At 41.0% G+C, this 27,591-nt stretch overlaps 1 protein-coding gene across 17 annotated transcripts in view; it reads right to left on the reverse strand.

The window, feature by feature from the left end:
- Positions 1 to 27,591, reverse strand: part of LOC141919942 (putative mitochondrial transporter UCP3) — a 56,777-nt gene that overhangs the window by 20,901 nt on the left and 8,285 nt on the right. For 11 of the 17 annotated variants that reach the window (XR_012622178.1, XR_012622177.1, XR_012622179.1 and 8 more), the window contains exons 10-26: positions 27,127 to 27,342; positions 26,556 to 26,668; positions 24,590 to 24,708; positions 23,472 to 23,594; positions 20,715 to 21,179; positions 19,625 to 19,776; positions 18,222 to 18,465; positions 17,483 to 17,666; positions 16,344 to 16,524; positions 14,528 to 14,700; positions 13,465 to 13,585; positions 11,994 to 12,262; positions 10,289 to 10,378; positions 8,761 to 9,381; positions 7,585 to 7,899; positions 3,254 to 3,392; positions 1,709 to 1,773 (exon numbers count right to left, since the gene is read on the reverse strand). Coding sequence is in view for 10 of the 17 variants with exons in the window: in XM_074816544.1 (XP_074672645.1) it covers positions 1,709 to 1,773; positions 3,254 to 3,392; positions 7,585 to 7,899; positions 8,761 to 9,381; positions 10,289 to 10,378; positions 11,994 to 12,262; positions 13,465 to 13,585; positions 14,528 to 14,700; positions 16,344 to 16,524; positions 17,483 to 17,666; positions 18,222 to 18,465; positions 19,625 to 19,776; positions 20,715 to 21,179; positions 23,472 to 23,594; positions 24,590 to 24,708; positions 26,556 to 26,668; positions 27,127 to 27,342 (3,590 nt within the window). In the remaining 7 variants the exon portion in view is untranslated. Of the gene's footprint in view, positions 1 to 484; positions 787 to 1,708; positions 1,774 to 3,253; positions 3,393 to 7,584; positions 7,900 to 8,760; positions 9,382 to 10,288; positions 10,411 to 11,993; positions 12,263 to 13,464; positions 13,586 to 14,527; positions 14,701 to 16,343; positions 16,525 to 17,482; positions 17,667 to 18,221; positions 18,466 to 19,444; positions 19,579 to 19,624; positions 19,777 to 20,714; positions 21,180 to 23,471; positions 23,595 to 23,701; positions 23,816 to 24,589; positions 24,709 to 25,873; positions 26,005 to 26,555; positions 26,669 to 27,126; positions 27,343 to 27,591 lie in introns of those variants that run through there. The other 6 variants (XM_074816550.1, XR_012622180.1, XM_074816551.1 and 3 more) reach the window with 6 other exon arrangements.

Consider the following 27,591-nt stretch of genomic DNA (forward strand, 5'->3'; position numbering starts at 1 on the left):
TTATAGGAAAGACATCTTATAAAACTGAAAAAAATGATTTAAAAGCCGACAGCTCTCATGAGGTAAAGAGCAAGTAAAGAGCGTAACGAAAAAAGTGGAGGAAACAGAAAATAGAGTTTGAGACAACAGAAACGAGACTTAGATTTTGGTTGTCAACATGCTTCAAAGTAAGAGACCTATTGTGTCTGACTGAGAAGCAGGAAAAATTGTCGCAAGCAATTAAACCAGCTTCCTCCCTACGGATTTGCCAAAATAGCTGTCCCTGTTGCAGCTGCTGCTAACCTGAACACCTACTGGTAATAATTCACAGCAGCACGAGGGCCTTGCTGCGGGTGTAAGAAAGGACACGAGGGTTTTGTACCCTATGCAATACTTAATCAGAAGAACTAGTTAAACAAGGGTTGTACTAAAGTGAAAAATATTCAGCTTGAAAATGGGCTAGAAATAAAAGACAGTCAAAGACTTGAAAAAATGAACCTGGAGGCCAAGCTGGGGACCTCAGCGAATTCGGGTTGACATAGCACTTAGGAATCTGGTGGAGTTGAGAACGGTCAGTGTGAGGTTAATGGTTGGACTGGAGGATCTTCAAGGTCTTTTTCCAACCTAGACGATTCTGAAATGCATTCTGCCTCTGGAATTGCACTCTCACTTCAGAAACTCCTGTTTCTTCCTTTTTCGCTTTGCCAAAGGTTTCAGAAAAATGCTGATTTGTCATTACGCTGTTGCGTTTTTGTGCAACATTTTGTCTTTTCTGTCTTGCAAATTTACCTGAAGTACAGAACAATCCTATCCAAGAAGAGGATATTATTTGGATTACCTTAGCAGTTATATTCAGCTAAAAATGTCCCTGCAGAGACAATGAAAGACCAGGGCAGGGAGAGGGATTGGCAGGAGAATCACTGTGTACACACAGTACTCTCTATAATACAGAGAAAGGCTGAGTTACAAAGAGAGTTTATTTCTGAAGTAAAAATCAGACAGCTGAACTTTAATATGTAAAAAGAAAGGAAAAAACCTCAGTATTTTAAAGATCATATCCTAGCAGTTTGAACTGAAGAAGCAGGGCTGCCTTCCCAACAACAAACCTACAGATTTTTGCGCTTGCTTGGTACCAATTAAATATTGAAGGATCTGGGCTAGCAACAAAATGAGCAAACACCAGTTTTAACTATTAGCAGCATCTTTTATCATTTAATGTTAAACAGCAGGTTCAGTAAAAACACCTGCAAAAAGCTTTTATGTTGTCAGGTTTGAAACCCAAGGCCTTCAGCTCCCCCAGTAAATGCCAAGACTGGGTACAGGAGCAATTGTTAAAATATATCCATGCCAGTATAAATGTATTTGATTACGACTGGCTGGCCACACTTCAATCAACTGCAGAGACAACAAACAGCATATGAAAGACACAGAAAAGAATTTCCTTTGGTAGGAAAATCCAACCTCTAAAATACTGTCAAATTAAAAATGGAGAGAATACAAACTAACCAAACCTTGCCAGATGACTAATGGGGAAAAGCAAGATGCTAAGAGGCAGGAAATCAGTGGGTATTTATCTCTAGCATTCTTCTAGCGCAAGGTAAAAAATGTCTTTACAATTCTACCCTCCAATTTATTTAATAGAATTTACTTTACTTGTATTAAATGCACGTCACCCAAGGAAAGGGAGGCAGAAAAGACACTCCCCTCAATACTGCACTACAAACTTTACCTGCTTTATGCCACACTTTGAAGACCAAGGTTTGCTGTGGATCCAGCAGAAGTTCTTTGGGTAATCTGGTAAGAAGAGATTCACAATTTCTTATGCAAAGTAGGAAAAAAGAGTCAGTGAAGTAAAATGCCTCTGAAGATTCAATGCCATTGTATCTATCCAGACAAATGTTTCCTTCTGGAATGATGAGGACGGGGGGAAACACAACAAAACCCCAAATCATTGAGCCCTCAAAAGCATAACTATCTTGACATCGTTTGGGCTTTTGTGTATTTAAGTACTATTTCCGTCTCCTCGCTCTTGAAAATTTAAAAGATAGGACAATAAAACCCTGAAGAAAGGAAAATACAGTTTATCTCATGACTCAATAATACAGTGACAGCAAAACACTGGGGTGATGATTGAAAGCTGTAATGTTTGAAGCTGATTTCTAGAAAAAAAAACCCTGAAAATTGAGGTGTCAAATGTAGAATGACTTTTAAGTTGCTTGAAGCAGTTCAGATATGACTCTAAGCATAAGCAATCTCTGAAACAAACTTTTAAACTTCAGCTATCAGAGTCTTTCAATGGTTTAATCTTCATATTACAAATTCCCTAAAGCCAAAACCCCAACTCAGCAGTCTGGCAGAAAAGCCCACTCCTGGTATACATGTGTGATTGTCAAAATAAATTCAGTTTGCTTTCTTCTTGCCTCTAGCAGACTTGTTCCACCTCATTTAGAAAATGCCTTTGGCTACTGCTTTGGAATTAATTTAAAATCTGGTATAGAAACACTGGAGAGGGCACAAGATTGGAAACACAGGTTTATTACTGAGTATTACCATGTATGACTTGATCTGCTGAGGTTCCTTGGAGCGGTCAATTCATCTGCTCTAATTTAGGCTCAGATATCTAAGTCTGAGCTCTGTTCCCTACATTATTTTGGCAGTCACTGGAGAGAAACAGGTATCCTTAGGGAATTTTGTCCTAAGTTGGGTCCCTGACACAGGTGAAGTGACTCATAGTCTGGAGGTGGCTGCATCCCTCCAGTGACTGCAGGGGAAGCCACTGCTGAACAGCTCTGAGTCGGAAACCTCACTTCCAGATATATCAAATTTCAGTAGGTGAATCCAAACTTAGAGCTCTGGTCCTGAACCAGGGCATAACTTCTAAGCATGAAACATACAGAAAAAGCCAATAAATTGGATCAAGTCTTACTTAACTTTTCCAAGAGTCCTTTAGCTATTAGCAACCCCTTCCTCTAGACAGGGAAACTACAGAGGAGTGGAAACAGCCTGACTCAGCCAACATCTTAGCCCAAAATATAATGTAGCCAAGGTTCAGCACAGGTCAAACTGCCCTTTCTCACATTAGATTTAAGACCAAGCCTCCTCAAACAACTTTTCACCCAGTATGAGCACGCGGTGATCGTAAAACATAAAAACAAGCATTTTTAGCTGAGAGTACAGGCTCGGTAAGTAGAAAAGCACTCCCCTCCCAACTGGCTATGTCCTTTTCACACCTAGCCTGGCTGCCAGTGTGTCTGTACGAGTCCACATCGCTTACCTTGCTTGTTGCTGGAAGTCCCAGACAGGTGAGCTTGTATTTTCTATTACTGAAGTGGTTATTGGAGCATCTGCACCAGCGACAGCAAATGATACACAGCTACTGGGTGCTGTTACTTCACGCTCTGTCAAAGGACTCCCTAAAATTATACAGAATTAAATACAGGTTTGTTATTAGTAATTTTAAAATATATATCTAAAAGCAATTAAAACCAGATAATTAGCAAAGAAATCTACCATTTAGGAAATACTCCTTTTCACTGGTACAGCTGAAAATACTTTATATTTACAATGGGAGCAAATATGACATGAACCTTTTACCGAGCAGAAACTGGAATATTCAAGGGAGACATGGAAAAACCATTTGCACAAGATCATCTGAGAAGTCAGAGGCATAGCTAGAAATAAAACCCAGGTCTCCAGAGCTTGATCTACCCTCCATGCTGGACCAGCGAGTTTGGCAATCCTCGGGGCAAACATAGAAAACATCCAGTGTTCCAAAAGGCAGTTTGACTTAACAGCTGGATAGCTGAGAGGAAGCTCACTTGTGTTGACTGAATAAGAAAATGAACAGCCGGTGTTAACGATACCCAAGGATAATAAACTTCTTTATAGCCTCTTATAGTTAATCTCAAAAAGGCTGAAATCGTCAGAGAAACTTAACATCCCTGCAAGGTAGAAACAAGTACCACTCTCATCTGTTACGAAGATTTAAATAAAGAGGAAAAAGCAATATATACAATTTTATTTCAAATTCTTGCTGGCTTCCCTCCCAACTTTTCCTACTGCCCTTCATACCCATTGCAGAAGTGGGAGTTTGTGTTACAGAGCAGTTGTCACAGTTCCCACCATTTTCCATGGCACATGCTTTGAGCAGGGATAAAGCACATAGAAAGCAAAATCCTGGCCACTATTAAGTGCCAGTGTGCTCCCACCAGCCCTGCTACTGCATCAGCAGGCAATTTGAGAGAAGAAAGTCTAGTGTAGATGAAGCCTCAACATTTTGGTCAAAACATCAAAGTTTATATCAAAGTTAGGGAGGGAGAAATCAATTGTCTTCATGTCTTAGTCCAGGGAGCTCTACATGGGGCAGCAGGTAGGCTTTGCTGAAATTGTTTTTACGTAGCTTCAGGAAATATAATTTGTAATCTATACACAAACTAGACCTTTGTGATCACCAAGTGAAGCAATGAGGATGGCATTCACCCCGCAGTGCACCAGTGAAACCTTTACAAGACTCCTTGTGTAATCATAATTCAAGGCTGGAAGCATAAGCATTTTCTCCCTCATTCATCCTGAAATAACCTGGGAAAAGGTTTGTGACAAAACAGATAATGAATTAACTAGCCTGACTTAATTGGGTATGTTTGCACTCTGAGGTGGACAGTTTCTCATCAGAGGAACAGAAGGTCAAATTAAGACATGGGGCTAGGTGTTCCCCAGATGCTGCTGGATATTGTGGATTAGAGATTGTTGAATGAAAGCTGCAAAATTTATACAATCACTTCCACTGAATTATAGCCCAAAAAGGAGGAGAGATGCTTGGACCTTTTAGTCATGTTCACTTTAGTGAGATTAATTTGCTGCTGCGTATCATGGCTTGTAAAGCTGTAGTAGCATTTTACAGCTTAGAGAGCTGTTGGCAGAATGTGCTAGGAGAAACGGACTTAGCCAAGGGGAAACAAGGTCAGACTTTGCAACCATCACTCGGTTACTACAGATTGTTTCCTCCTTTCTGCTTTCCAGGGACTCAGCATGGGGCTTTGGACTTTTCCAAGACCTTGCTGGCCAGAATGATCAAAACTGATGAGTATGTATCCGATTTAACTAAAAATAATTCTCTTTTCCCCTGAAGTCTGTGAAAATATGATCAAATGTGACTGATTAATAGTAGCTGAGTTACTGCTCATTTATGCTTTGACCATGAGGATTTGCTTGAGAACGAGATTTATTTTTTTTTTTTAAATATCCACAATGACTTCAGTTAAAACACGCCACACAAAACTCTTCGCAGTTTAGTAAGACTGTAGATATGACAATTCAAACACAGACGTGGGCAACATGAGCTCAGCTTAAGGAAATGAGCAAGACCTGTCCAGACTAGCTCACTATCTCCTGCATGTAAAGGCAGATCTAAAATCAATCTTTGTAGTTAAAGGCCAAACCAGCATTTCTCAAGTGTCAGCTTGTTTTTCTTTTGGAAAAATAAAAGCCTATAATAGAAAGAATTGTTGGCTCTAATAACAAAGCTCAGCCATAATCAAAGGAATTTTACAGAGCCTGATTTAGCCTAGCAACTCCCAATGCCTGAACTTTGCAAAGTTACACTTAGAAATATTAGTTTCGCTCTGCTTTATGAAAGCAGCATTTGAAGGATGAGGTGAGAGAAGGAATCGAAGTGTGTGACCTGACGGTTCAGGAAGTGGGTGGTAAAACACAAAATCTTTAAACCTAGGGCACCTCCTGAGTGCCAGTGGTGGGGACTGGCAGCGTAAGGTGCCGATAGCTACCACAGATCGAAGAAAATGAACAGCCATCTGTTCCCTGGGGATGCAAGAACAGTACAGAAAAAGATGAAAAACGTGGCAGGAAGAAGTTAGCAACTTCAGATTAAAGTGGTTTCAGTCCTTAAAAGATGCATGGAAAATTCTGTTCTGCTAGTGTTCGAAACAGTGCTCAAAACAGTTAGAACTAAGTTAGAGAAAAGACTTCTTGGTTTGAACTTCTGCATTTTGTAGAACTTCTGCATTTTTATAAAACTAATTTCATTCCTTGCCAATGTTATGAAATTTAAGTTACTTCTTTTCTTTATATTACTTGGAAGATGAAGAAAAAGAAAACAGGAAAATTGACTTTAGAACCAAGAAATATGAAAAGGTTTGTGGAAGCATTTTGTATCTTCACTCAGTTTCTGAAAATTGTGTATCTTAAGCAATTCTTCCTAAATTCCAGGAAGTTTATCATCCAGAACATATTAGACTGGAAATGTATTCTAGCCTTTTTAACTGTAACACAAGAATGAAACTGTTATCATGAAGAATGAAAGTTCTTCTTGAAACCAGCTTATGTAGCCTTTGTTTCAGTGTATCAGTTGCCTCTTGGTTAGTTACTTCTAAAAATCCCCTAAAATGAGATGCTGTTTGAAGATAGAAATATTGCAATAGTGTACACGGTCAAAAGAAAACTCCTTTCTCCCATCAAAAACTTTGCGGTAGCAAACAATGTTGCATCAGATTTCTGAAGACTACGAATTCCAGATTACAGAATCATTATAAAAGAGCCATCTGTGGGGCTCAGTATGTATCAGAATTACTTACATTTAAATCATGGCTTATATTTGACTCTTTTAGTTGTGTTATCGTGCCATAAAATGCTGAGCGTCCCCTTCTGGCACATCACCTGGACTGTGAAGCAGTTGATCTGAACACAGAAGTTTCCAGTAAACTCACCTCGGGCCAGTTCCTTACTCCTGTTTGTATCTGCGTAGCATGAAATGGCCCAAACAAGATCAGATCACTCCAAGTGCTGAGCAAATGCAAAGTGATCGAGTGCCAGAGGTGCCCAAGGTGAAGGGTAGAGCACCTGAGGTGTTTTAAAGGGTTTAACTCATCTTTAACAGATCCATTTACAGACTACGACTTGAGGGAAAAACAAAAAGCTCCAAAAACCTGCCAATTCACCAAGTGCATTACATTGCTGCACATCACAAACCAAACATCACCTGCTAGAGAGGAATATTTTAATATGTTTAGCATCAATTTAAAAGCAAAGAGCAATTCTTTAGTGACCCTCAGCACAGGGACCAGCCACCGAACTGTATTTCCCACCCTACAGAGCGGGAAGCAGCGTGTCAAGCCTGGGTGAGCTCAGCCTGCTCTGCCCTTACATTGCCCTTCCTCACTGCTGCGTCTGGCAGTCTCCAGATAGCACGAGTAAGCCAGCTTTACAAATTGATTATATGCTAAAAATGCTAATTTGCAAGAGTCTTTGAGATATGAGTGCCTTGGGGTTAAGTTATTCAGATAATGCTTAACTTCAGAATTCAGCTGTCATCTGTAACAGTGAGCATTATCTTATTTATATTTTGGATTTTATTAATAGAGAGAGGCTGAATAGTTTAACCTCCTGCTTCCCCTGTACTTATACAACGATGCAATGCTCTTGGGGTTGCCATGCTACGAAGCCAAGTTCAAAACCCATCACATCCATTTACTGTGCTGGAGTAAGTTTGAGGATTTGTTTTTAAATTGCTCCATGCAGTACCTGTTATGAACAGATCCCAGAAAAAATATTTAAAAGAGAAAAAAGAAAAAAAGGGGAGGGTGGTGTTACCTTTTAAACTGAGATGCATTGCTCTTTCCACAAGGATATTGACAGCAACTGTGTTTTCCAGAAATACCATGTCTTCTTCTTGTGGCTTGCCACTGATTTCTGAACTTACGATATCCAGTTTCTGACTCTGATTTTCAGAAGCCTGTTGGCTCAAATCAGGGGCTTTCTCTGTGCCTTCGTCTTCACTGTTGCTGTATTCCTCAGCACAGTGAAGTCTGCTGGGCAGAGCAGCAGAAGTGGGAGAAAGGATGACGTGAACACGTAGAGCAGCTCCTGCTAGGTTTGCAGCGTTGCACCTGAAGAGTGGATAAACCCCTGCAAGACAATTCACAACCAACCAGCTAAACAAGCCAGAGAAAAACTAGGATCTTGGAAACAGCTGGCACAGTTCATTACTGTAAAGATCTCACATCAGAGCAGCAGAATGAATTTTGATTTTCAGTGTCATTTCTATGCAAAGTGTCACCCAGCGTGCTGGTAGATGTATCAGCCTGTAAAGGTTAAAACCAGTGACCAATCCCTCAAACCCCTTCATTTTCCCACTGGCAGCTCAGTTGACTATTTTGAAGCACATCAACTTCCTGAGAGCCCTGGGAACAATGCCTTTGCATTTAATATACGGAGAATACAACATATACACTGCATAAAAATTTGTTTTAACTCTTGTTCCTTCTCCCTTCCCTGAGTGTATGCAAAGGAAGAGCCAAAGACCTGTCCAAAAATCTACCTGCAAGCAGGTGGCTGATGGATACCACGTAGGTGACAGAAGTCTAAGAAACCAAATGGAGCAGAAGTTTCCACGAGCTTCTCAGTGCTTAGTCATTTGCTCTGACTATTGGCATTCAGCCTCCTTAAGAGACGTTATTCTTACGGCTTCTCACTCTACCATGATGCCTAATCCATAATTTTGAAGAAACATTCTTCATCAAGCCATGTAGGCAAATTGCTGTCTGTATTACTGATCATTACTGCCAATTTTTCACCCATTTAAACTTGCTAAGTTTTGAATTCAGAGAAAAAAAAGCATTTTAACCTTATCTTCAGCGAAAGATTTTGAATGTGTGTTTCAGGACAAAACAAAGCTGTAAATATTTTGCTTGAAGTGACTAGAGAAGTAACCAAACTAAAACATCAATAAAGAGGAATGAAACATGATAATGTTCTTTTGGAACTTACCACTAACGCTTAGTGTTGTCCTTGACCTTTCTGCTAATGCCGCGAGGTCGACATAGGCAGATCCAATAAGACGATCTGTATCAAGTGGTCTTTCCCCATCATTTTCTTTACCATATGCCCACCACACCTGGATTTCTAATTTCTCCTCTCTGAAGAACCACAGCAGTCCTTGGCTCCTTCTGAGAGTCACCTTGTTTGGTTTCTTAAAGCTCACTGTCACGTTCTTTGTGTCGTCGCTCAATTTTGGCCTCCTAAGCAAAGTCCACGTGGCTTCCTGATTATATAGCTTATACCTGAGGTAGCAATAAGTGTTTTTATTCAGGTGTGTCTGGCCTGCAAGCAGCACGCAGTGGACTGGCAGCCATACCCTTGGGGTTGAGATGGTCAGAATCACTGGACTGGCGCTCTGCTCCCATTCGTCGCTATCGTCCACGCTGTCTTCATGGCTCTCCTCACTGTTCCATCCTAAAAGCTTAGCAGTCTCCAAAACACGCTCTCTGTCACCCCAATGAGTGAAGGTAACAGAAAGTTCCAGTCCTCCCACAATGGCCTGCATGACGTTTGTGCAGTGCGAAGGCATTAAATCTTCAGACAGGGTAACTGGGTACCAGCCTGTAATACCTTTGGGAGAAAAGATCAGAATTAGGCTTATCCTACCTTTTGAAAAATATGAGTAGAGAATATTCTGCTCTCTGGTCCTGAGTCAAGGACCAGCATTTGAAGGGTTTATTTCTTGTGAAAGTTTGGAATTTGTCAAATCATTTCTAACCTGAAAAAGCGGCAAATTGTTAGACCTCAGAAAACCTCAGTGTTAGCTGTAATCCCAAAGGCATTTTACTTTCCGTTTCATTAACAATATTCATTTTACAACAAAACTATATCCCATGAATGTTCCATTATAAAATCAGGCATTTTCACTTCTTTCCTCCTCTCTTCCCATTAAAAGTAAACCCAAAACTTCATGTTGGAGAAAATTACCACTATACTGAAATTAAAGCAGAAACAACCAAGGCAATAATGAAAACATTATTACAAGACATAATCATCACAAACTAACACTAGATAGAAGAGGTAGTTTACATTTAGTTTAAAAAAAAGTTAATCCAACTGCTTCCTAATTTATCTAAGCCTTTGTTCCCAGCTTTGACATCTGAAAAGCACGCATTGGTCCTCCACTGAACACTACAACTCCTGGACTTTCCACTTTAAGGTAGAAAATAAACAGCACTGAATAAAATACTAAGGAGGTGTGCTAGTTTTAGCTGGGATGGAGTTACATTTCTTCATAGTAGCTTCAGAATATTCACTCAGCTACTATACATCCTACACCCTGAAAACAGATCTTCAAACAATAACCTCTATATGAGTTTTCTAATACAGGATTTTTAATGAAGGCATGTGCAGTGTCTGAAAGAACTTTGGTCTAAATAAAAAACCCATAAAAACCCAAAATGGGAATGAAAATTCTTTTAAAGGAATTACAATACCATTCACCCAGAATATCAGCAGTGTAACACTGCTGTATTACCTGATCTTCTTCTCAGGAGGTCTCTGGTTGGAATTGTGACTGTCCCAAGAAGATAATCTCTTGATGTCCGAGCTGCCAATGTTTCAGGGGCTGGAAAGTAAGTATTTTGTAAATACACCTAACTGGAACACAAGATTTAGAAGTGATTGAGACAGCATCTCCTTTGAAAGAACACATCACCTCAATGGCAAATAGCTCAGCTGTCACACTAAAAACACTTTTAACCCGTGAAAAAAAGGACAAAAATCAAAACAAATGGCCCAGGATATATCAGGCACAAAATCAGTGAGAAACAGGGGTGAGAAGCTCAACATGGCACAGCAACGTGTGCTCGCAGCCCAGAAAGCCAACCGTGTCCTGGGCTGCACCCAGAGCAGTGTGGGCAGCAGGGTGAGGGGGGAGATTCTCCCCTCTGCTCCGCTCTCGGGAGACCCCCCTGCAGTGCTGGGTCCAGCTCTGGGGGCACCAACAGCAGAAGGACACGGACCTGAGGAGGCCACGAAGATGCTCGGGGGGCTGGAGCACCCCCCTGTGAGGACAGGCTGAGAGAGTTGGGGGGTTCAGCTGGAGAACAGAAGGCTCCGGGGAGACCTTAGAGCGGCCTCCCAGGACTGAAAGGGGCTACAGGAAAGGGGGGAGGGACTCGTCATCAGGGGGGAGGGATAGGATGAGGGGAAACGGGTTTAAACTGACAGAGGGCAGATTTAGATGAGATCTAAGGAAGAAATTGTTCCCTGTGAGGGTGGTGAGGCCCTGGCACAGGCTGCCCAGAGAAGCTGTGGCTGCCCCCTCTCTGGAAGGGTTCAAGGCCAGGTTGGACGGGGCTTTGGGCAACCTGGGCTAGTGGAAGGTGGCCCTGCCCGTGGCAGGGGGGTTGGAACTGGATGATCTTTAAGGTCCCTTCCAACCCAAACCAGTCTGTGATTCGACGATTCTCTGAGAACAAAATCTGTCTGTAGGTATTGTCAGTGCACATTCATGACAGGATACACACTTTACCACCAGTGAATTTGGAGAAACTTTTAGGGAGTATTTCCATAGAAGAGCATTAGGTAACCAGTGAGGAGCTAGTGCTCTATATTACTACTCAGTTCCCCTAACATGCCACTCCTGACTCTTCTCCTCCAGGAGTAAAAAACAATCTCACCTTTCACTAAATTTTGTTTATAAATTCTACAACGTGTTACGTTGGAAAAATTCCTGCCTATCTGCCACAGTTTAATCATTGAAGCATTTTAAGTTATCATTTTTCTGAACCTCCATTACCTCTCATGAAACGGAGGCAATAAGGCAGGCACAAAGGCAGGGTGCTCCAAGAGTCAAGCACTATTACTGTTAATTGCATTACCTTTTCATTTAAGAGGTGATCTTGATCACCTGGAGTCTCAGAAACCTGAACTCTTTGCACAAGGGGAACAGTATCTCTCAAAGCCTCCTCTGAAGACAGTTTAGGTAATTCCATCTATTAGCAACTGCACAGAGTAGTCCCTGGAAGGGTTCAAGGCCAGGTTGGACGGGGCTCTGAGCATCCCGATCTAGTGGAAGATGGCCCTGCTCATTGCAGGGGGGCTGGACTGGAAGTTCCTTAAAACTCAAACTGTTCTATCATTCTATGATTTTATGAATAGTCTGTCTTCTAAACTAAAAATTAAGGGAGCTGGATCATTCTGCAACAGCATTCACTGTAATCATTTGTCCTCCTTACCTGACTTAGTGTTCTGATGGTAGATAGAGAAGACGATACTGGCAGACTGCAAGAGTTCCCCCAGACAAGAGGCTTCTCCACTACTTTTCTGAATGATGAGGTTACAAGGAAACTCTACGTGATGCTCGAACTCAGGGCAGAAAGTACAAGTCACAGCTCGCGTGATGCGTCTCTCTGCCTCAGGCAGGAAGGAGAGGTGCACACAGACATATGCATTAACTCCCACACCTGCATAGTACTGGACTGAAGGGTTCTTTTGTGCCACAGCTCTTCATTTAGTATGTAGAAAGAAAAGAAGAGAATTAATGTAAAGTACAAGGAATCTAGGAACCAATGCAATTAAAGCAAATGTTTCAAGTTCATGGTGAAAAGATGGGACAGAACAGTAAATGTTATAACTCAAAACAGATGTGGATTCTGGCTGCATATTATTTTTCACCATTTTTTTTTCATCTGAACATACTAGGACCAGATACGCAATGGTGAGAGTAACCATCACAAGGTCCACCACTGGTGGCTGTGCTCTTATCATTGTCAGGATCTGAGACCAAAGCGGTTGAGAAAGTACTGAGCACCTTTAAAATTATCCCATAGCATAGAAAAAGCTGCAGGATAATTTCCCAGAGAACCTGCTCTAGAAGGAAGCAAAAGACCAAGCCAAATTATTTTTACAGACTAGTAGTGACAAGCAAAAGGAGGTGAAATTAGCAGATGGAATTATTTACAAGTAAAACAGACCCAGGTATTAGTCAGGTCATACATCGGAAGGATGAGGAGTCTGAGGTCATTCCACTTTCTTAACTTCTCCAAGCACCATACAGCAGTGATCCTCATCTTACAGAGTCTACTTGAATTAAGATGGATCCAGAGCTCAGCAACACTGAGAAAGGCTCAGTGAGTGCTGCTCTAGAACAACTCTTACGGAATTGACTCCCTCTCTTCTAGCCCTTTCTTTCGTAATTCTTGAAAATCACATATTGGAACTAAGTTCAGGTGACACCATTCAGTCAGAGCAGCAGCCTTCTGGTGAAAAGGAACAGGTTTCATTTACTAGTTAGTTTATCGATGTTTCCACAGAGAAATTCAAGAAAACAAATCACAGCCAGCTTTTAAATAGCATCAGTAACACCAAGATCCAGTGTCTGAATAGGTACCATTTTATATCAGCCAAATTTTCTATCAGCCTTTGGATTAGAAAAATGTGGAAACGTAGAAAAATGTGCCCTTACAATCTCGATCCTTCTGTAGAACGAATGCTACCACACTGTGCTGCAGCCTAAGGGACAAAAATAACCACTGATGCTCTTTTTATAAAGTTATTTTCACTTCTGATCAGAACCCAGTTTGAATCTCGGTCTCTGCAAATGGCAACTTGGCCAGTTACAATTTGTTCTAATCTACTGTCTCAGCCTGCTGCCTCCAGATAAACCTATTTTAAGAGAAAAATCTTCCTTTTTGCATTAGGCTTTACCTAGCTGCTGCTTGCAAACCAGCTGCTCTGTGTATTTGTACGGAAAGAGAAACAGCTTGAGCAGTTTTTCCTGCTGCTGTTTTCACAGATCGTTGGTATCTCACACTCACATCAAGCAAGCCTGGATTAAATGAAAGAAAGAAAGGAAAGAAATGGTCAACTTTTTATACAATTGTATCCAAGATAATCAATAATTAGTTATACCTCTTAATACAAAACTTACTCTATTAATGCAAAAAAATAATTCCACATGAAATCCACTGAGAGTGGCTGTGGAAGATGCTGTACTTCAGCCAAAAGTTATGGCCTGATACAGGAGGCACAGAAGGAAATTTGAAGGACTGCATCCTGCAGCCGGACCTGCTGGCAGTCAGATCAGATGGTCTGAATGGCTCCTTCTCATTGGCAAATTTATGGCGTAGTAAAACTAGGAGAGGCTGTTTAACCCAGCCGCGCCCTCATGTGTGCATTCATTGTAATAGTTTTAAAATATCCTACTGCGGTGTTTCAACGCATCTTTTTTATAGCACTGCAGTGACAAAACCTTCAAAGAGACAGATTTTCTGCTGCTGCACGTGGCTAACCTCTTACAAGATCACTGAAGCATACTGAACTCCCTCTTCAGCTCCTGTTTTTTTATGGCCATTTTTTCCAAGAAGCTGCCTCAGATTTTCTCAGTGGCCTTTTCAGAGCTGAGGTTTGTATTATTTGAAAGAACCACAGCAGAACAGAAAGATGTCTCTGCCCACACCACGTACATAAACAGCCCTTCTGCAGATCCCCCATTCCCTACTTTACATGGGAAGCTTAACTACAGACTGGGGCTTATTTGGCAGCTCAGCAGTTCAATACACAGGGAGGGCTTTTTTAAACTCGTTAGGAGTTTGAGGGTTGCTCGTGTTTAAATCACTGATTCTTCACTAGGTATGGTGATAGTGAAAGCTGGGAGGAAAACCACTCATGGCTGGTATCAGTTGCCAACACAAATACGTATTTTTATTTCCCTTGGCTGCAAATACACAGACTTTCACTTTTAAAGTGAAAACCCACGAGCCTTCCTTACCTGAAGACCGCAGATGAAATTCCTCTGAGGAACCAGTCCGGGGGACCAATGGAAGATTAAAAGTCTGTATCCCTATTTCTTCACGATGCTGCATAGTCACCAAGGCACAGAGCCGCGACAAAGGCAAGGTCCCTTTGGCAACCATCTGGTCTCTGACATTTGGGTAATAATACCTGGTAAGACACAAAGAAGCAGCATCAAACATGCTGTTTTGATGACGAAAAATGATCATTATTTTTCTCACAATTGCATATAAGCCAACTCTAATTTTTGTGTCTTCAAACATTAGTTAGTCTCCTGATAGCTAAGGGATAAACTCAAGTAAATTAATTTCCACAGGGAAAAAAAAAAACCAAAACATTAAGTGCTCAAGTAGATAATGCTACAAATACACTTTCACACTAGTCTTAGCAAGTCAACTGGCAGAAACTCTACTAAAAATTGGCATCCCAAAGGAAAACAAGAGGAGGATCTGGCACCAAATATTCTCTGCCCTCATTTTCCATTAATAAATAAAAATGCTACTTGCAGAACAGATTTGTGGTACCAGTTTGTGAGTGTAAAAAACAACTCTAGACTGTTTCTTACTGCGCTACTTGGCTTCAGACTCATCCTAAGGCGAGTTTTGGCACCTGTATCTAATGAACAACAGGTAGATCAGGAGAAAGGCACCAACTGGATTTTCAGCAGCAGTAACTGAGTAACATGGTAGTGCTATAGACTTCTGTTTTCCTTTCCATTTTGGGACAACCCTGAACATTAAACGACTGTTCTAGTCTTGAGTACAGCACTGCCTGAATAGTAGTCCCAACATCTTGGAATATTACACCTGGACACTTCTTTTTTTCCCCCCCCCACACACTTCTAGGAGTCATTCAAGATGCTGACAGCTTCATAGCAAGAACTCTCTGCTTTGGCAGTCAGTATCTAATCGCCTTCCTAATTACAAAGATCTGTTGGTAAGCTTTTTCCATTTTAAATATTGCAAACTGGTAAAAGGATGTTTGCAGAATTCTTAAAAGGCTTCCAGCTCAGTCATTTGCTCCTTTCACACAAAACAGCCTAAATTCACCAGCCACTATCAGTGAGTGGTTAGGGCAAGGTTAAACCAAAGTCTAATTGTCCTCAGGAAACTGAGCTAAAGCACGTTTTTGAAATTCCAGGTACTAACTATTTGTCACTTAAACTGCTCTCGTCATTACCAACATTACTGTAAACTCATCCAGCATGTAATAATTCCCATGTGAACTTGCAAATTGTAAATATCTTGTTTACTACAGAATGAACAGATTATTATAATTATACTTTTCTAAAGCTATCTGTCTTCACGGTCTCTGCTTTCTACTACTAGTAATTAGCTTCACTGCCAAAGAAACTATAATTTGAATTTACAAACATTTTATAGTATTTCTTTTGTAATCGGTGACTTGTATTAGGGAAAAAAAAACCTAACAAAACAATTAAATTATACCACCAGAGTGATATTAAGTAAAATTTAGACGTGGCAAGCGTTTAAACACTACTTTTAGATCATGATGCTAATAACAAAATGGAAGAAAGCAAACTAAGAGCACACACTTTCTAAAGAAGTTGTAAGAAGAAAAGAGTAATTAGCAGCACTCTTGGGGGAAAAAAAAAGGCTTACATGCCTTAAATGCAACTTTAAATGCAGATATTCAGCACCAAATGTTGATGAGCTCACCAGTTTTTCACTTACTACTAAATATCCATCCCATAGCTAGAGATTTTTCAATACCAGGTATGTCTCTATCTGTATTGCAGTGACATCTACAAAGAATAAGATGTTTCTCTGTACCTGCACCAGACTTCAAACTGGATTCCTCCTCCAGCCACTCCTGATGCCATAAATGTGCTGACCAGGAGCCTCTGGACTGGGACATCAGCAGGAACCAACAAAGAATGATGATGCTCATCATTAAAGATGGGATCAGGGACGCACAAAGTGGTTGCTGTGCGAAACGACTTTAATTTGATGCCTACAAGACAAGCAGAGTTGGTTAAAAATGGTTGCATTTGTGGGTTTCAACCTTTTCCTATTTGCGGTCCTTCAGGAGGCAGGACCCAGGGACAAGTTAAATCCTCCTGCCAGAAGGCTGGCTCTTCTGAGTTTTACTTCACAGATCTTTTACAAGCAATTCACACAGTCCCATGAACCTGTGAGTCACAGGCTAAAAACTACTGTTAAATGTGGCTGGAAGGTGACATAGTCCACAGGAGTTGCTATGGAACAGTGGTACCGACCATCATTTTTCAGAGGATATATATATCAGTGATTCAAAGCACTCAAAGTCAACACTAATTCCTTTTCTACAACTGCAATTATTTAAATACTCCTTTATAATCCCAATGATCTAAACCAGGCAAGTCTTCTCTTGGTGTATCCATGAAAATGAGCGTCTTGAAAGGCTTGTGTACGTAAAGCCTTTGTTGAGTTTAACTGCATACAATCTCAGCATTCCCTGTGAATCTGTTCTTGCACATTTTTGTAGGATCAGTTGGTGAACTCCTCTACGATCTTTAACAAAAAGGTACTGTATGAAGAGATTCAGAACTAGGTATCTTTTTTTTTTCTCAGAACTTTGCCATGTGCCTCAGTCAAAGCAGGATTTTGATTTACTGACATAGCTCAAGTACAGTTGTACACAGATCTTCTGAGAAAAACCAGCACTGGCTGCATTATGGAAGCTCAAATACAAACCCTTTTACTTAAGCAGAGAGAACATTACTAAACAATATTTAACTAAAGCAATGCTCTAAATAAGGATTCCATCCCTGGAAGGGTTCAAGGCCAGGCTGGATGAGGCTTTGGGCAACGTGGGCTAGCAGAAGGTGTCCCTGCTCATGGCAGGGGGGTGGGACTGGATGATCTTTAAGGTTCCTTCCAACCCAAACTAGTCTGTGATTCTAAGATTTTATATATCAAAAGAAACCTACCATCCTCATGCAATCCAGTTCCTTGCAGTGCACCACAACCAGCCTCCTGAACGGGGAAATAGTACTGCACGTAGCAGTCAGCCTCTCCCCAGACGGTGGACTGTAAGGGAGTGAGTCCTTTCACACTCTCCACATGGATCTCAAACACATGCTCCATCAGGTCTTCCCCTTCTTGGTCTAACTGCTAATAAAACAAAGGAAATCCACATCAAAAGGACAACTCTTTAGGAAACAGCAAACATCATGGGAACATGAGATTCTAAGAAGCTTGAGATGGGGGGCTCAGAATCACTATCTGCTATTTTCTCCCTGAAGTTCACAGAAACATCAAAAGCCTGATGGCAAATTTCTTTTTCTGCAAAAGCCCAAAAACCACAGCACATAAAAAGCACAAAAGTTCCTACATATCCAACTCAAAGGTAGTGGCAAAACCTGTATGGTACAGAATAAGGCTGTGAGAGTTAAGATTTTATAGATGTTTTTTTAACTGCACTTGTCATGTAGATTGAAGGAGTGGATATGCGGGGCAGTAAAAGGGGCAATAATGCCAAGACTGGTGAAGGAAAGTGGGTAAAAAAAAAGTACAAAATATCATTCTACAAAGGACGTGATCATTTATATAAAAATTGGCTACAGCATCAAAAGAGATTGGGGATCACTGGCCTGTTAATGAAGCCACTGGGGTAAAATCCTTTTCACGTGTCCTTAACAGCAAGAATGGGAATTTATTGAACAATACCGTTGTGAGCTTTGTAGGAGGAGGGTCCAGAGCGTGGGAAGGGCGCTGTGTGATGGGAGGTACCATTCCTTCTTCATTTTTTAGCCTTTGCAGTGTCACTATTTGATCCGCTGACCCCATCGCCAGGATGACCCTCAGGCTTCCACTTCTACTGCCGGTAAAAACATCTATCACAGGCATATAGCAGTCCACAGCAACCACGGGATACTGAGCTTGAAGAAGCAGGTGGGAAATCTTTGGATCTCTAGAACAGATTAAAACACCAAAAAAGCCCCAGCAAGAGAATGAGCCATCTGAATATGAACACGATCACACAAAGCTCATTTTAGATGGGACTTTCAATGCAGTTAGAAACCAATCTATCTCCACTCCTCCAAAATCCATCTCAATTACATTAGTCTTCACAAAGCGCAGATCTGGGAGCTATTTTCAGCAATGAGAAAGCACAGCTCTCCAAAAACTAACATGGCCTGAGCTATACGCCAGCCTAGAAATCTGTAAGTGAGGTGATGAACTGGAACAAGACTCTATTAATATATTAATATATATACTGCAGCCACATTATAGTTTTATGAGGCAGTTATGTGCCTTTGGGGATGGACTTGGGCAGGAAGAAAAGAAGGAACAGGGACAGTCTCCCAGAGAAATGTGAAAAAGAGAATATCTACAAGTAAACTGCAGTGGATTACTGAAAGAATTATACAAATGACAAAGTAGTGGCCAGTCAGTTCCAGCACCATCTGATTTCCACCAATCACTAGCCTGAGCAAAATAAAACGAATTAATTCTTTGCATTAGAAAGAATCTTTTCTGTCCAGTATTTCCATCAATTTAAATTGCTTTAAGGAGGTGTTTTATTGAACAAGAAGCAAAAACACTGAACTGAAAAGAACAACGAGCTCTGGAGAGACCCATTGGCTAAGACAATTAAAACACAAAGTATTTAGAGACCTTTTTGATACAAGCATTACCCTGTGCTGTCAAACCGACAGCATCCCTAGCAATGGGATCTATGATCAGGAACAAAATCACCCAATCAGTCCTAACCTTAGAAAATCACCAATGAAAAGCCACACTTAATTTTCCTGTGCAGTCACTCTGATCTCTTATAGTTTTACTCTTTCACAGGACCACAAGTTAACCTGGCTCTGAGCCTGACGCAGCACAGCGTCTTTATTTCTCACAGGCTACTTGTATTTCTGTATGAGGAGAGTGTAACTTACCCATTTACTGCTCAGTGTAGGAAAGCGCCAGAGGAAGCCTGGCAGGACAAAAATGCCTTTTGCTATAAATAATAATTAAGAACCCCCCCCACAAACTCCAGACACCACCCATGACTTCTTTCTCTGAGCACCAGGTAGGATATTTCCCAACCCAACAAAACAGGGAACGAAGGTGTTTACTTGAATGAGATGTAAAACTGATGCAGAGGAAGTTTCACTAATCCTAGCAGTCTGTCACAGCCAGGGCTTCCCATCTTGTTCCATGCTTCGATAATCATGACGTTGTTCTTTAGCCGCTCCAAGTGTTTGGAAGTCAATGAAAAAGGCATCACCTGAAAGAGTTTAATGCAGAATTAGTACATAGAATACACTGGAGGCTATTTGCTAAGTACAGAGCATTCTGGTAATGCTACATTATTCCAGTCTACAGAATCGTGCTCTTTAGATACGGAAATTACAAATTAAATGCATACTTGCCTAACAAGTTTCAGAAAACTGGTAAGCTTGGAAAAGCGCTAGCCAGGAAAATAAATGCAATTTAGATAAATTTTAATATTATAAGATCATATTCTATCTTAAAAAACATTGCTTTTAACTCTAAATGCCTGTTTACTAAACAACAGATAAATAATTTCAGACAATCGTTTCAGATGTCTTTTGCTATGTTTTTACATTTCACCCTTCCAGCTGAAAACTAAGCAGTCTCACAAATAACTAGGTATTGTTAAAAATAAAACAAATGCATTGGAACATCCTGACATTTCCAAAGAAAAGTATCCATTAAAAAAATTACGAAAACACAACATTATCAAATGCCTGAAATTCTGCTGCTTGCTGGGGTTTTGCTCTGGCCCATATTCGGACAGTAAACCACACTTCTGCGCTTATTGAGAAAAAAAAGAATGCTGAGGAATGGAACAAACAAAAAAATTCTACATCTACATAATAGGATGCCATGAAGATGCCATCAACAATGTGTTTTCTTGCCAAAACGGAAGAAAGGAGAAGTAAACTTTAAGGTTTAACCTAAACTTTTCTAACTATTTCTCTTTCGTACTTCAAATATCTCATTTATTATTTAGACAATTCAAGGAACTGCATTTCCAACTGTGCAGTGCAGCCAAAACAATATTGAAAATACTTTTAATATACTGGACAGAGTCAAGCAGAGAAGTTCCTACATCTATAAAAGTAACTTATCTCTGAAATATGCTTGTCAGTGTGGAATAGCACATTTCAATCAGTGTTAAGCAGAAGATTTGTGACTTGCCTGAGAAAAATTAAAGGCAGGTTGTGTTGTGCCCCATACAACAGCCGATCTCGTTGCCTCCTCAGTGCTGAGCAGCTTGCAGTTTAAATACACATTACAAGAACTGTGGAATCCACAGTCTTCAACAACAAAATCCTTTCCATCAGGCACCATCAACAGCACGTGCACTAATAACCCATCCTCTTCAGAGGCAGTTATTTGTGTCATCAGATTACGGGCTACGGTGGTTGGTACAGTCTGTGGTGGCTGCATAGCATTTCTGCTGGCTGTGCCTGTCGTCCGTGAGCCCTCACCGTTCAATTTTGAGCAGCAAGGGCTTTCTGCATTTAAACTCTTCTTGTTGGGTTCCTGGAATTCCAGCCGGGGACTTCTTACGGCATGAGCTGGGACTCGCTGCGCAGCCACAGCTGACCTGGCAGCGGTGCAGGTGAAGTCTTTGTTGTTGGCCGCGAGCTCTAAGGATACCTGCACGGTGCAAAGTAAAGCGGGCTGATCAGAAGCCGTGCCCCGTGCAAAGACAAGAGACTGCAACATAAAACTGAGGAAAATGCATTGCATGTTTTGTTCAAGAACTGTGTTAGATCATCACCCAGAAGGCTTACCTTTACGTGCTGGTTACAAGCTACAACTGTCACCGTAAAATAAACTACACGCAGTTTTATCAAATAAAGCAGTAACTCAAGTGCAAAAACATAAAATTACAGCTGAGTAAAGGAAAAAATTCAAACCAGTCACAAAGCTGACTGAAAAATTAACACCTACCCAACTGAGGTGAAAAGTACTGTGACAAAGACTGTTTAGACTAGATATTAGGAAGTATTTCTTTGCAGAAGGGGTTGTTGGGCGTTGGAATGGGCTGCCCAGGGCAGGGGGGGAGTCCCCATCCCTGGAGGGGTTGAAGAGTCGGGCTGACCCAGCGCTGAGGGATCTGGTGGAGTTGGGAACGGTCAGGGTGAGGTTCACGGTTGGACTGGATGAGTTTTTCCAACCTAGGGCTTTTCCAACCTAGATGATTCTGGGATTCTGTGAAAATATCACAACTGTCGCTTGCTCCACTTTGCTACAGCACCTGCTGCTTGAGAAAAATTATTAAAAAGAAGTGTTTCTCTCTAAATGTTTTCTTTCACTTTTACATTCCCTCCTGATTTTAGCTGTCCCAACTCCTCTCACTTCTGTAGGGTCCTTCTTCTCTCCAGTGGTCTACATATTCCACCGCATTTGTCTTCTTTTTTTCTGAGGTTGGGTTTTTTGGCTCTTGTTTTGTTTTTTAACACTGCCCTGTGTTTGAACTGCCTCTTTCGGTTGTCAAGATTCGCAAGAGAAATCAATCGATGTGAACAAAAATGTGTGCGTGAAAGTGATTAAAGAAACATCAGAACAAGGGTTAAAGGAACTGCAAGTGTTAATTGCTACAGAGCACCATAGGTCTGCTGGATTCACTCACATGACAAGACAGCAAGAAGGGGAGGAATAAACTGAAGTCCAGAAGATAAGGTAACAGGATAAAGAAAAGGATTGGAGCCATAAGATGCCCAGATAAGGAAAACAAAACAATCAGACTCAAGAGTTTTGCCTATGACTTAGGAGGGATAAGACAAGATATTGAGGCAAAAGATCCCTAACAGTATTTACTCCTATAGGGTATAAAGAACATGTCCAAAGATGAGGAGTTCAAGGCCATCGGTCAGAAAGAAGCCAAGAAATGGGAAGTGGACTCAATAGCTGCCATCCCTCATCCTCCACGCCCTGGCCAGAACAGTTGGACACACAGGTATTGCTGACAGGCAGGTATTACACTGAGCAAGTGAAACCCAAGAGAGCGCAACAAAAATCAGTTTTCTTTAGTATTAGCTTCCCCTTCCATAAGTTCTTGCATTGAACTTCAGTTTACTAATTCCCCACAACACCTCCTTCCACTTTTCTCCTCTCACACCTTGTTCCACTCCATTCTCTCCTGCACCATTTCTCTTCTCTGCCTTCAGTTAACTCCTCCCACACCTAATCTCTACATTTTGTGTTTCACCCTTCTGCCACTCGTCTGCTGGCAGCTCTGCTGAATGGCTTCTCTGGAGGAAGTTTCACAGCCCCTGTGACAGGGAACATCGCTCATCTTGTCAGCTACAAAGTGAGAGAAGCAGTCCGTGCTCACATTCTCAGTACGGGAATAATTTCAGAGCTCTGAATGTAAAATTCCCAAATACTCTCTTAAACCTTCACTTGCTAATCTGTTTATCCTCAGAACTGGCAAATTTCTCAAACGTGCTGTGCAGGACTGTTAATCCTTCTCAATCAGAAGTTGAGCATGCTGGTAGAAACTCTGGCTGAGAGAAGGTAACTCCTGAAGTGACAAGGTGGTACCAGTAACAGGGAGCATCAGGCCTCTGTGGCAGGAGAGGCCTCAGCTCACGTCATGTGTGGAGCAGATGCCAAAGCTCCCAGCCCTGAACATGTGCTACTCAAAATCTGTCTGTAGAGAGGTTTCTGTACCCAAGCCCTACCCCTCGTTTTACCCTGCAGCCAGGGAAACACAGCAACATCCTTAGACAGGCAGGAGGTTCAAAATATTTCTTCAAAACTCTAAAGCTTCGTGTTATCTTGTATTGGTCTTACAAACCTTCACATCCAAGACCCAGCAATTAAAACAAAGAGAGAAAAGAAAGAGGCGGGGAAGGAAGGGGGGACCAAAAAAGAGAACATCCAGCCAAAATTAGTAACAACAGGTCGTTTAACTCAAACTGTGTAAAGTAAAACACATACCTTTAGCCGTCCAACTTGTGTCTGACCTCCCTCTTTTTCCACAGGTATTTCACAGCTGACAGCGAGCAACTCGGACTGAATAACCTTGAATAACTGCAGTGCTGCTGAGCCAACGGCCACTGGCTGAGGGCAGAAAAAGAATCCATTTTACGATATTTCTGTCAGGTTTCAAGAACTAAGGGCATAATAGGAAACAAAAACCTTCTGGGAAGCCATGGTCAGCCACTCACCCTCCCCACTCCAATACAATTAGTTGTACCAAGAGGGATTTGTAGGAAAGTTTCTCTTAGGTCCAATTTCAAGTCTCACAAGGACAGCAGTATGGAAAATTCTCCCAGTATCCACTGTAAACAGTTCCAGATTAATGCAAAAATGAACATCTCAAATCTCAGCAACTGAGCAAAATTTCCATAGTTAAAGATGCAATTTATCCACCCATTAAAAGAAAAGCTCCCGTTAGAACAGATGGGCAGATATCCTTGGTATTGATTAAAACAAAACATAAGCTGAGTTAACACCTCTCACTGTCTTCATCACATGCAGATGATTATGCAAATATTTTTAGCGAAAAGAAAGATACTTTTTTTTTTCCCTCCCCAAATGCACAAGTTACACCAGTTTCTCACACCTCACGTTATTCCCCTTGCCCTGGGCAGAGTAATGATATCAACTGTATCCACATTAACTCATTCTGTATGGCTAAATGAGCTGTGTTCTCATTGAAGACTAACGCTTGTAATTGATCCAATATGCTTAAACAGCAAGAGATCAGTTTTTAAGATGAGGGAAGGACAATTTTTTTTTTGTCTGTCAGTCTCAAACTCGGAAAATCTTTCAGTTGGGTGATAAGATTCAACAGCAATTAGTTCAACTTATAGTATCTGCACATAATGTCATTTCCCTTCATAATATCTGGCAATGGTTGATTAAGAAGTGGCTTAGTGAAGCCACGTTACTTTGTTTTGCCTCCAATGGTTGAGATGGCAGCAATTGCAATGAAGCATTGCAGAAGACTTAAAACAGCCACTGCTGTCTGTGTAAGTATTTGGAGGAAATAGAAATGCAAAGAATTTCTTTGCTTTTCAACACACAAAGTATAAATGACTTTTAATAAATACCTTTTTCTGTGTGCTTTTTCTCATGTAGATTTTAAAAGCAAGGTCAGAGCTTTGCCAGTGCTTTATCATCGTTCCACCAAAACGGACAGGGAACACAAACCGCTGCTGAAATCTCACCACTGCAAGGAAGACAGAGACTTGTGAGCTCTTAACTGGATTCAGAGCTAACCTGTCTTTTGAGCTTGATCAGGAACAGAGAAATCCTCAGCCTCTGCAGAGAACATGCAGGGTGAGCAGAGCCACATAAAGATTAGAAGGTGTGAGGGGAAAGTGATGGCACTTCTGAGAAGGGTGGACAAACACACAGAGAGCATTTGCACATCTGCCAGAATCAGAGATCAAGCACGGCTGGGAGCTGAAGGGAGAAGGGCTGTCACTGGAACCCTCAACAAGAATCTCTCAAGGTTTCAACCTACTAAATTATGTTACAACTCTGTAGGTAACCACTACCTTTATCTTGTTGTTGTTGCTCACAGGAGCAACAAATATTCAAAATTAAGTGAATATAAATAAACTTTCCCGTGGAGATTGCTCTGTTACACACACAATCATTTAATTTTGCATTACTAATTAACACCAAGCCCAAAGCAAACTGTTCAGTTTCCAAGGCCAGAAAATAGCAGGAGGGCAGCACAACAAAATTAATATTACAACAGCATCTAAAGGCTGCAGTTGATACCAAGTCTCTGTCATGCTAGCACACAGTAAGACACTCCCTTCTTCAGTGGGAGAACAATATATTTCAAGACATATCTTGAGAGTCAAAGCTGAGCTGCAAGAATAATCGCAGGTTCAGGAGAAAAGTAATATCTGCAAGAAAAGACTGAAGGAATTGGTGTTTAGTCTAGAAAAGAGAAGAACAAGAAGTACAATAACAACAAGAAGTACAATAGTAGTGTTGAAGTAGTATGCTTTCCTTGTTCACAATGGATAAAAGTATTCTTGAGATGACAAAAACTCAGACATAAGGAAACTTTTCTAAGGAAGCACAGCACTTCTACAGCTTGCCTGGGACAGCTGTGGAATTCTTCCCATTGGGAATCTTTAATAAGCGAGATAAACAGCTCTCAGGAAAGATTTTGGTACAGTGGATTGACTTGACGGCTTCTTCAAATTATTTTCAACCCTATCTATTTTTCTAGGTTCCAAAGAGCTGGAATCTAACTACACAAGACAAAGTGCAGGAGGCTGTATTATTTTTATATTACAAAGAGCTAAGGTTCAGAATAATTAGATGTTTTGTCTGGACACAAATGGAGAATATACAAGAGAACTCAGAATTACCCCCAGATCTCTCAAGTGCCACCCAGAAAGATGCAAAGGCAATGGGAGAGGCATTTGAAAGTCACCCTGGAATTCCAGTTTCTGGGAAGACTGGGCAGAGAGGATCTTGCTCATACACCATTCTCTGCTCACTGAGGAGAGAAACATAACATAAATTGTTCTCAGTTATACAAACACTGGTGACTTGCAGTGAAGAGAGTAATGTCTACTGATTTGAGCACAAGATCTCTCAGATCCAGCAGACTCTGAGCTCTTGCAGATGTTAGATGACATACTTCAGCATCTGGAAAAAGTACTTCTTTGAGATATAAGTATCGCTGGTATTTCTAAAAGTACTTTATCATCCTCATACTACTGCAGAAAGGATATTGGTTTTATGTTGAAAGGAAGGAATGGGCTTATTGCCCCACTATTACATCCCTAGGAAAAGAAATTTGAAAACCTCAATATCAATACTTTTTAGAAGCAAAAAAATAATTCAAAAAAAAAGCTCTTGTCTTCCTTCATCCTGAGAGGAGCACTCCACTCCCTGTAGCACAGCAACTTTGTTGGTAGAGGTGCCACTAGTCATACTGTATTTTTCAGTCAGCAAAGAAAATACATAGAAAGTGCTACTAAATAATTTCTAAGAGATGAAAGAATCAACGAAACTAAATACCAGAGGGAAGAATAATGCTCTTACCATCATCTGTGATTTTACTTGAAGCTATTCGAATTACTTCTGTTGTTATGGAGATCTGCCCTTTTGCATCCTTGGAGGTTCCCACAGGGAAGTGGTACTCCACAAAGAAGGTACTAGGAATAAAAAAGTGAATGGATCATCACAAACCATCAAATATCTAATGTACATAATGAAACTGAACATAGCAGGCAAGTTTCATATTGACAATTTATTGTTACTCTACTTTTTTTGAGTAACTGAACTACCTGTTTTATGAATTCCTTCAATAGATTACATATATGTCAGATTCTCGAAAAAACCCCAAAACATTTGTTTTCAATGTATTGCCATGCACAAAGCACATTGGTACCTCCCCAGAATAAGCATGGCCTGAAGTGAGCCTACCTCAGGATAAATTATTCACCTGTCTAACTTTCAGAAGTCTATGGTATACAATTTCCTGAGAGGAGCAGAGAAATAGGAAGACCCCAGAAGCCTGGAGAGCTGAGGTAAGCTGGACTACAAAACTGACCTCAGAGAAATCTACCACAAGGGCACAAGTAACAAGCTGGCAAGAAACAATCCCTCTTACCACTTATTATCTGACGCAAGTCTTGGAGGCTTCCCCATTAAACCTTTCTTTCTTGGTGTGATCTGGATGCTCTCAGGAGGGATTTTCAAGCTTTCAATGATGACTCTGGCTAGGTGTATTCGCTCCAGCAATGCCAACCTGTCTACGCTCAGGGACGTGACATCAGCTGCTTCTGTGGGATCTTCTGGAAGAGCAAGGGGTCTAGTAGGAGAGCAGCTGAAGAGATAAAACTGAGAATCAGGACTATATGAACATTCTTAACACAACCACGTGAAGGGGAAATTATAGGTTGGTGGGATATTATTTAAAAACTGCTCACGGTTCATTAAAACGCACATTTAAAAATGTATTTTTTACAACAAATTTGGTGGTCTCCGTAACAGAAACCCTACAATATACAATATCTAGGGTACATAATTGGGGGGGGGAAAAAAAAAAAGCAACAACGTTTCACATTGTTGGAGT

This window comes from Strix aluco, chromosome 2 (assembly GCF_031877795.1).
Source record: "Strix aluco isolate bStrAlu1 chromosome 2, bStrAlu1.hap1, whole genome shotgun sequence".
In the NCBI taxonomy this organism is placed as follows: domain Eukaryota; kingdom Metazoa; phylum Chordata; class Aves; order Strigiformes; family Strigidae; genus Strix; species Strix aluco.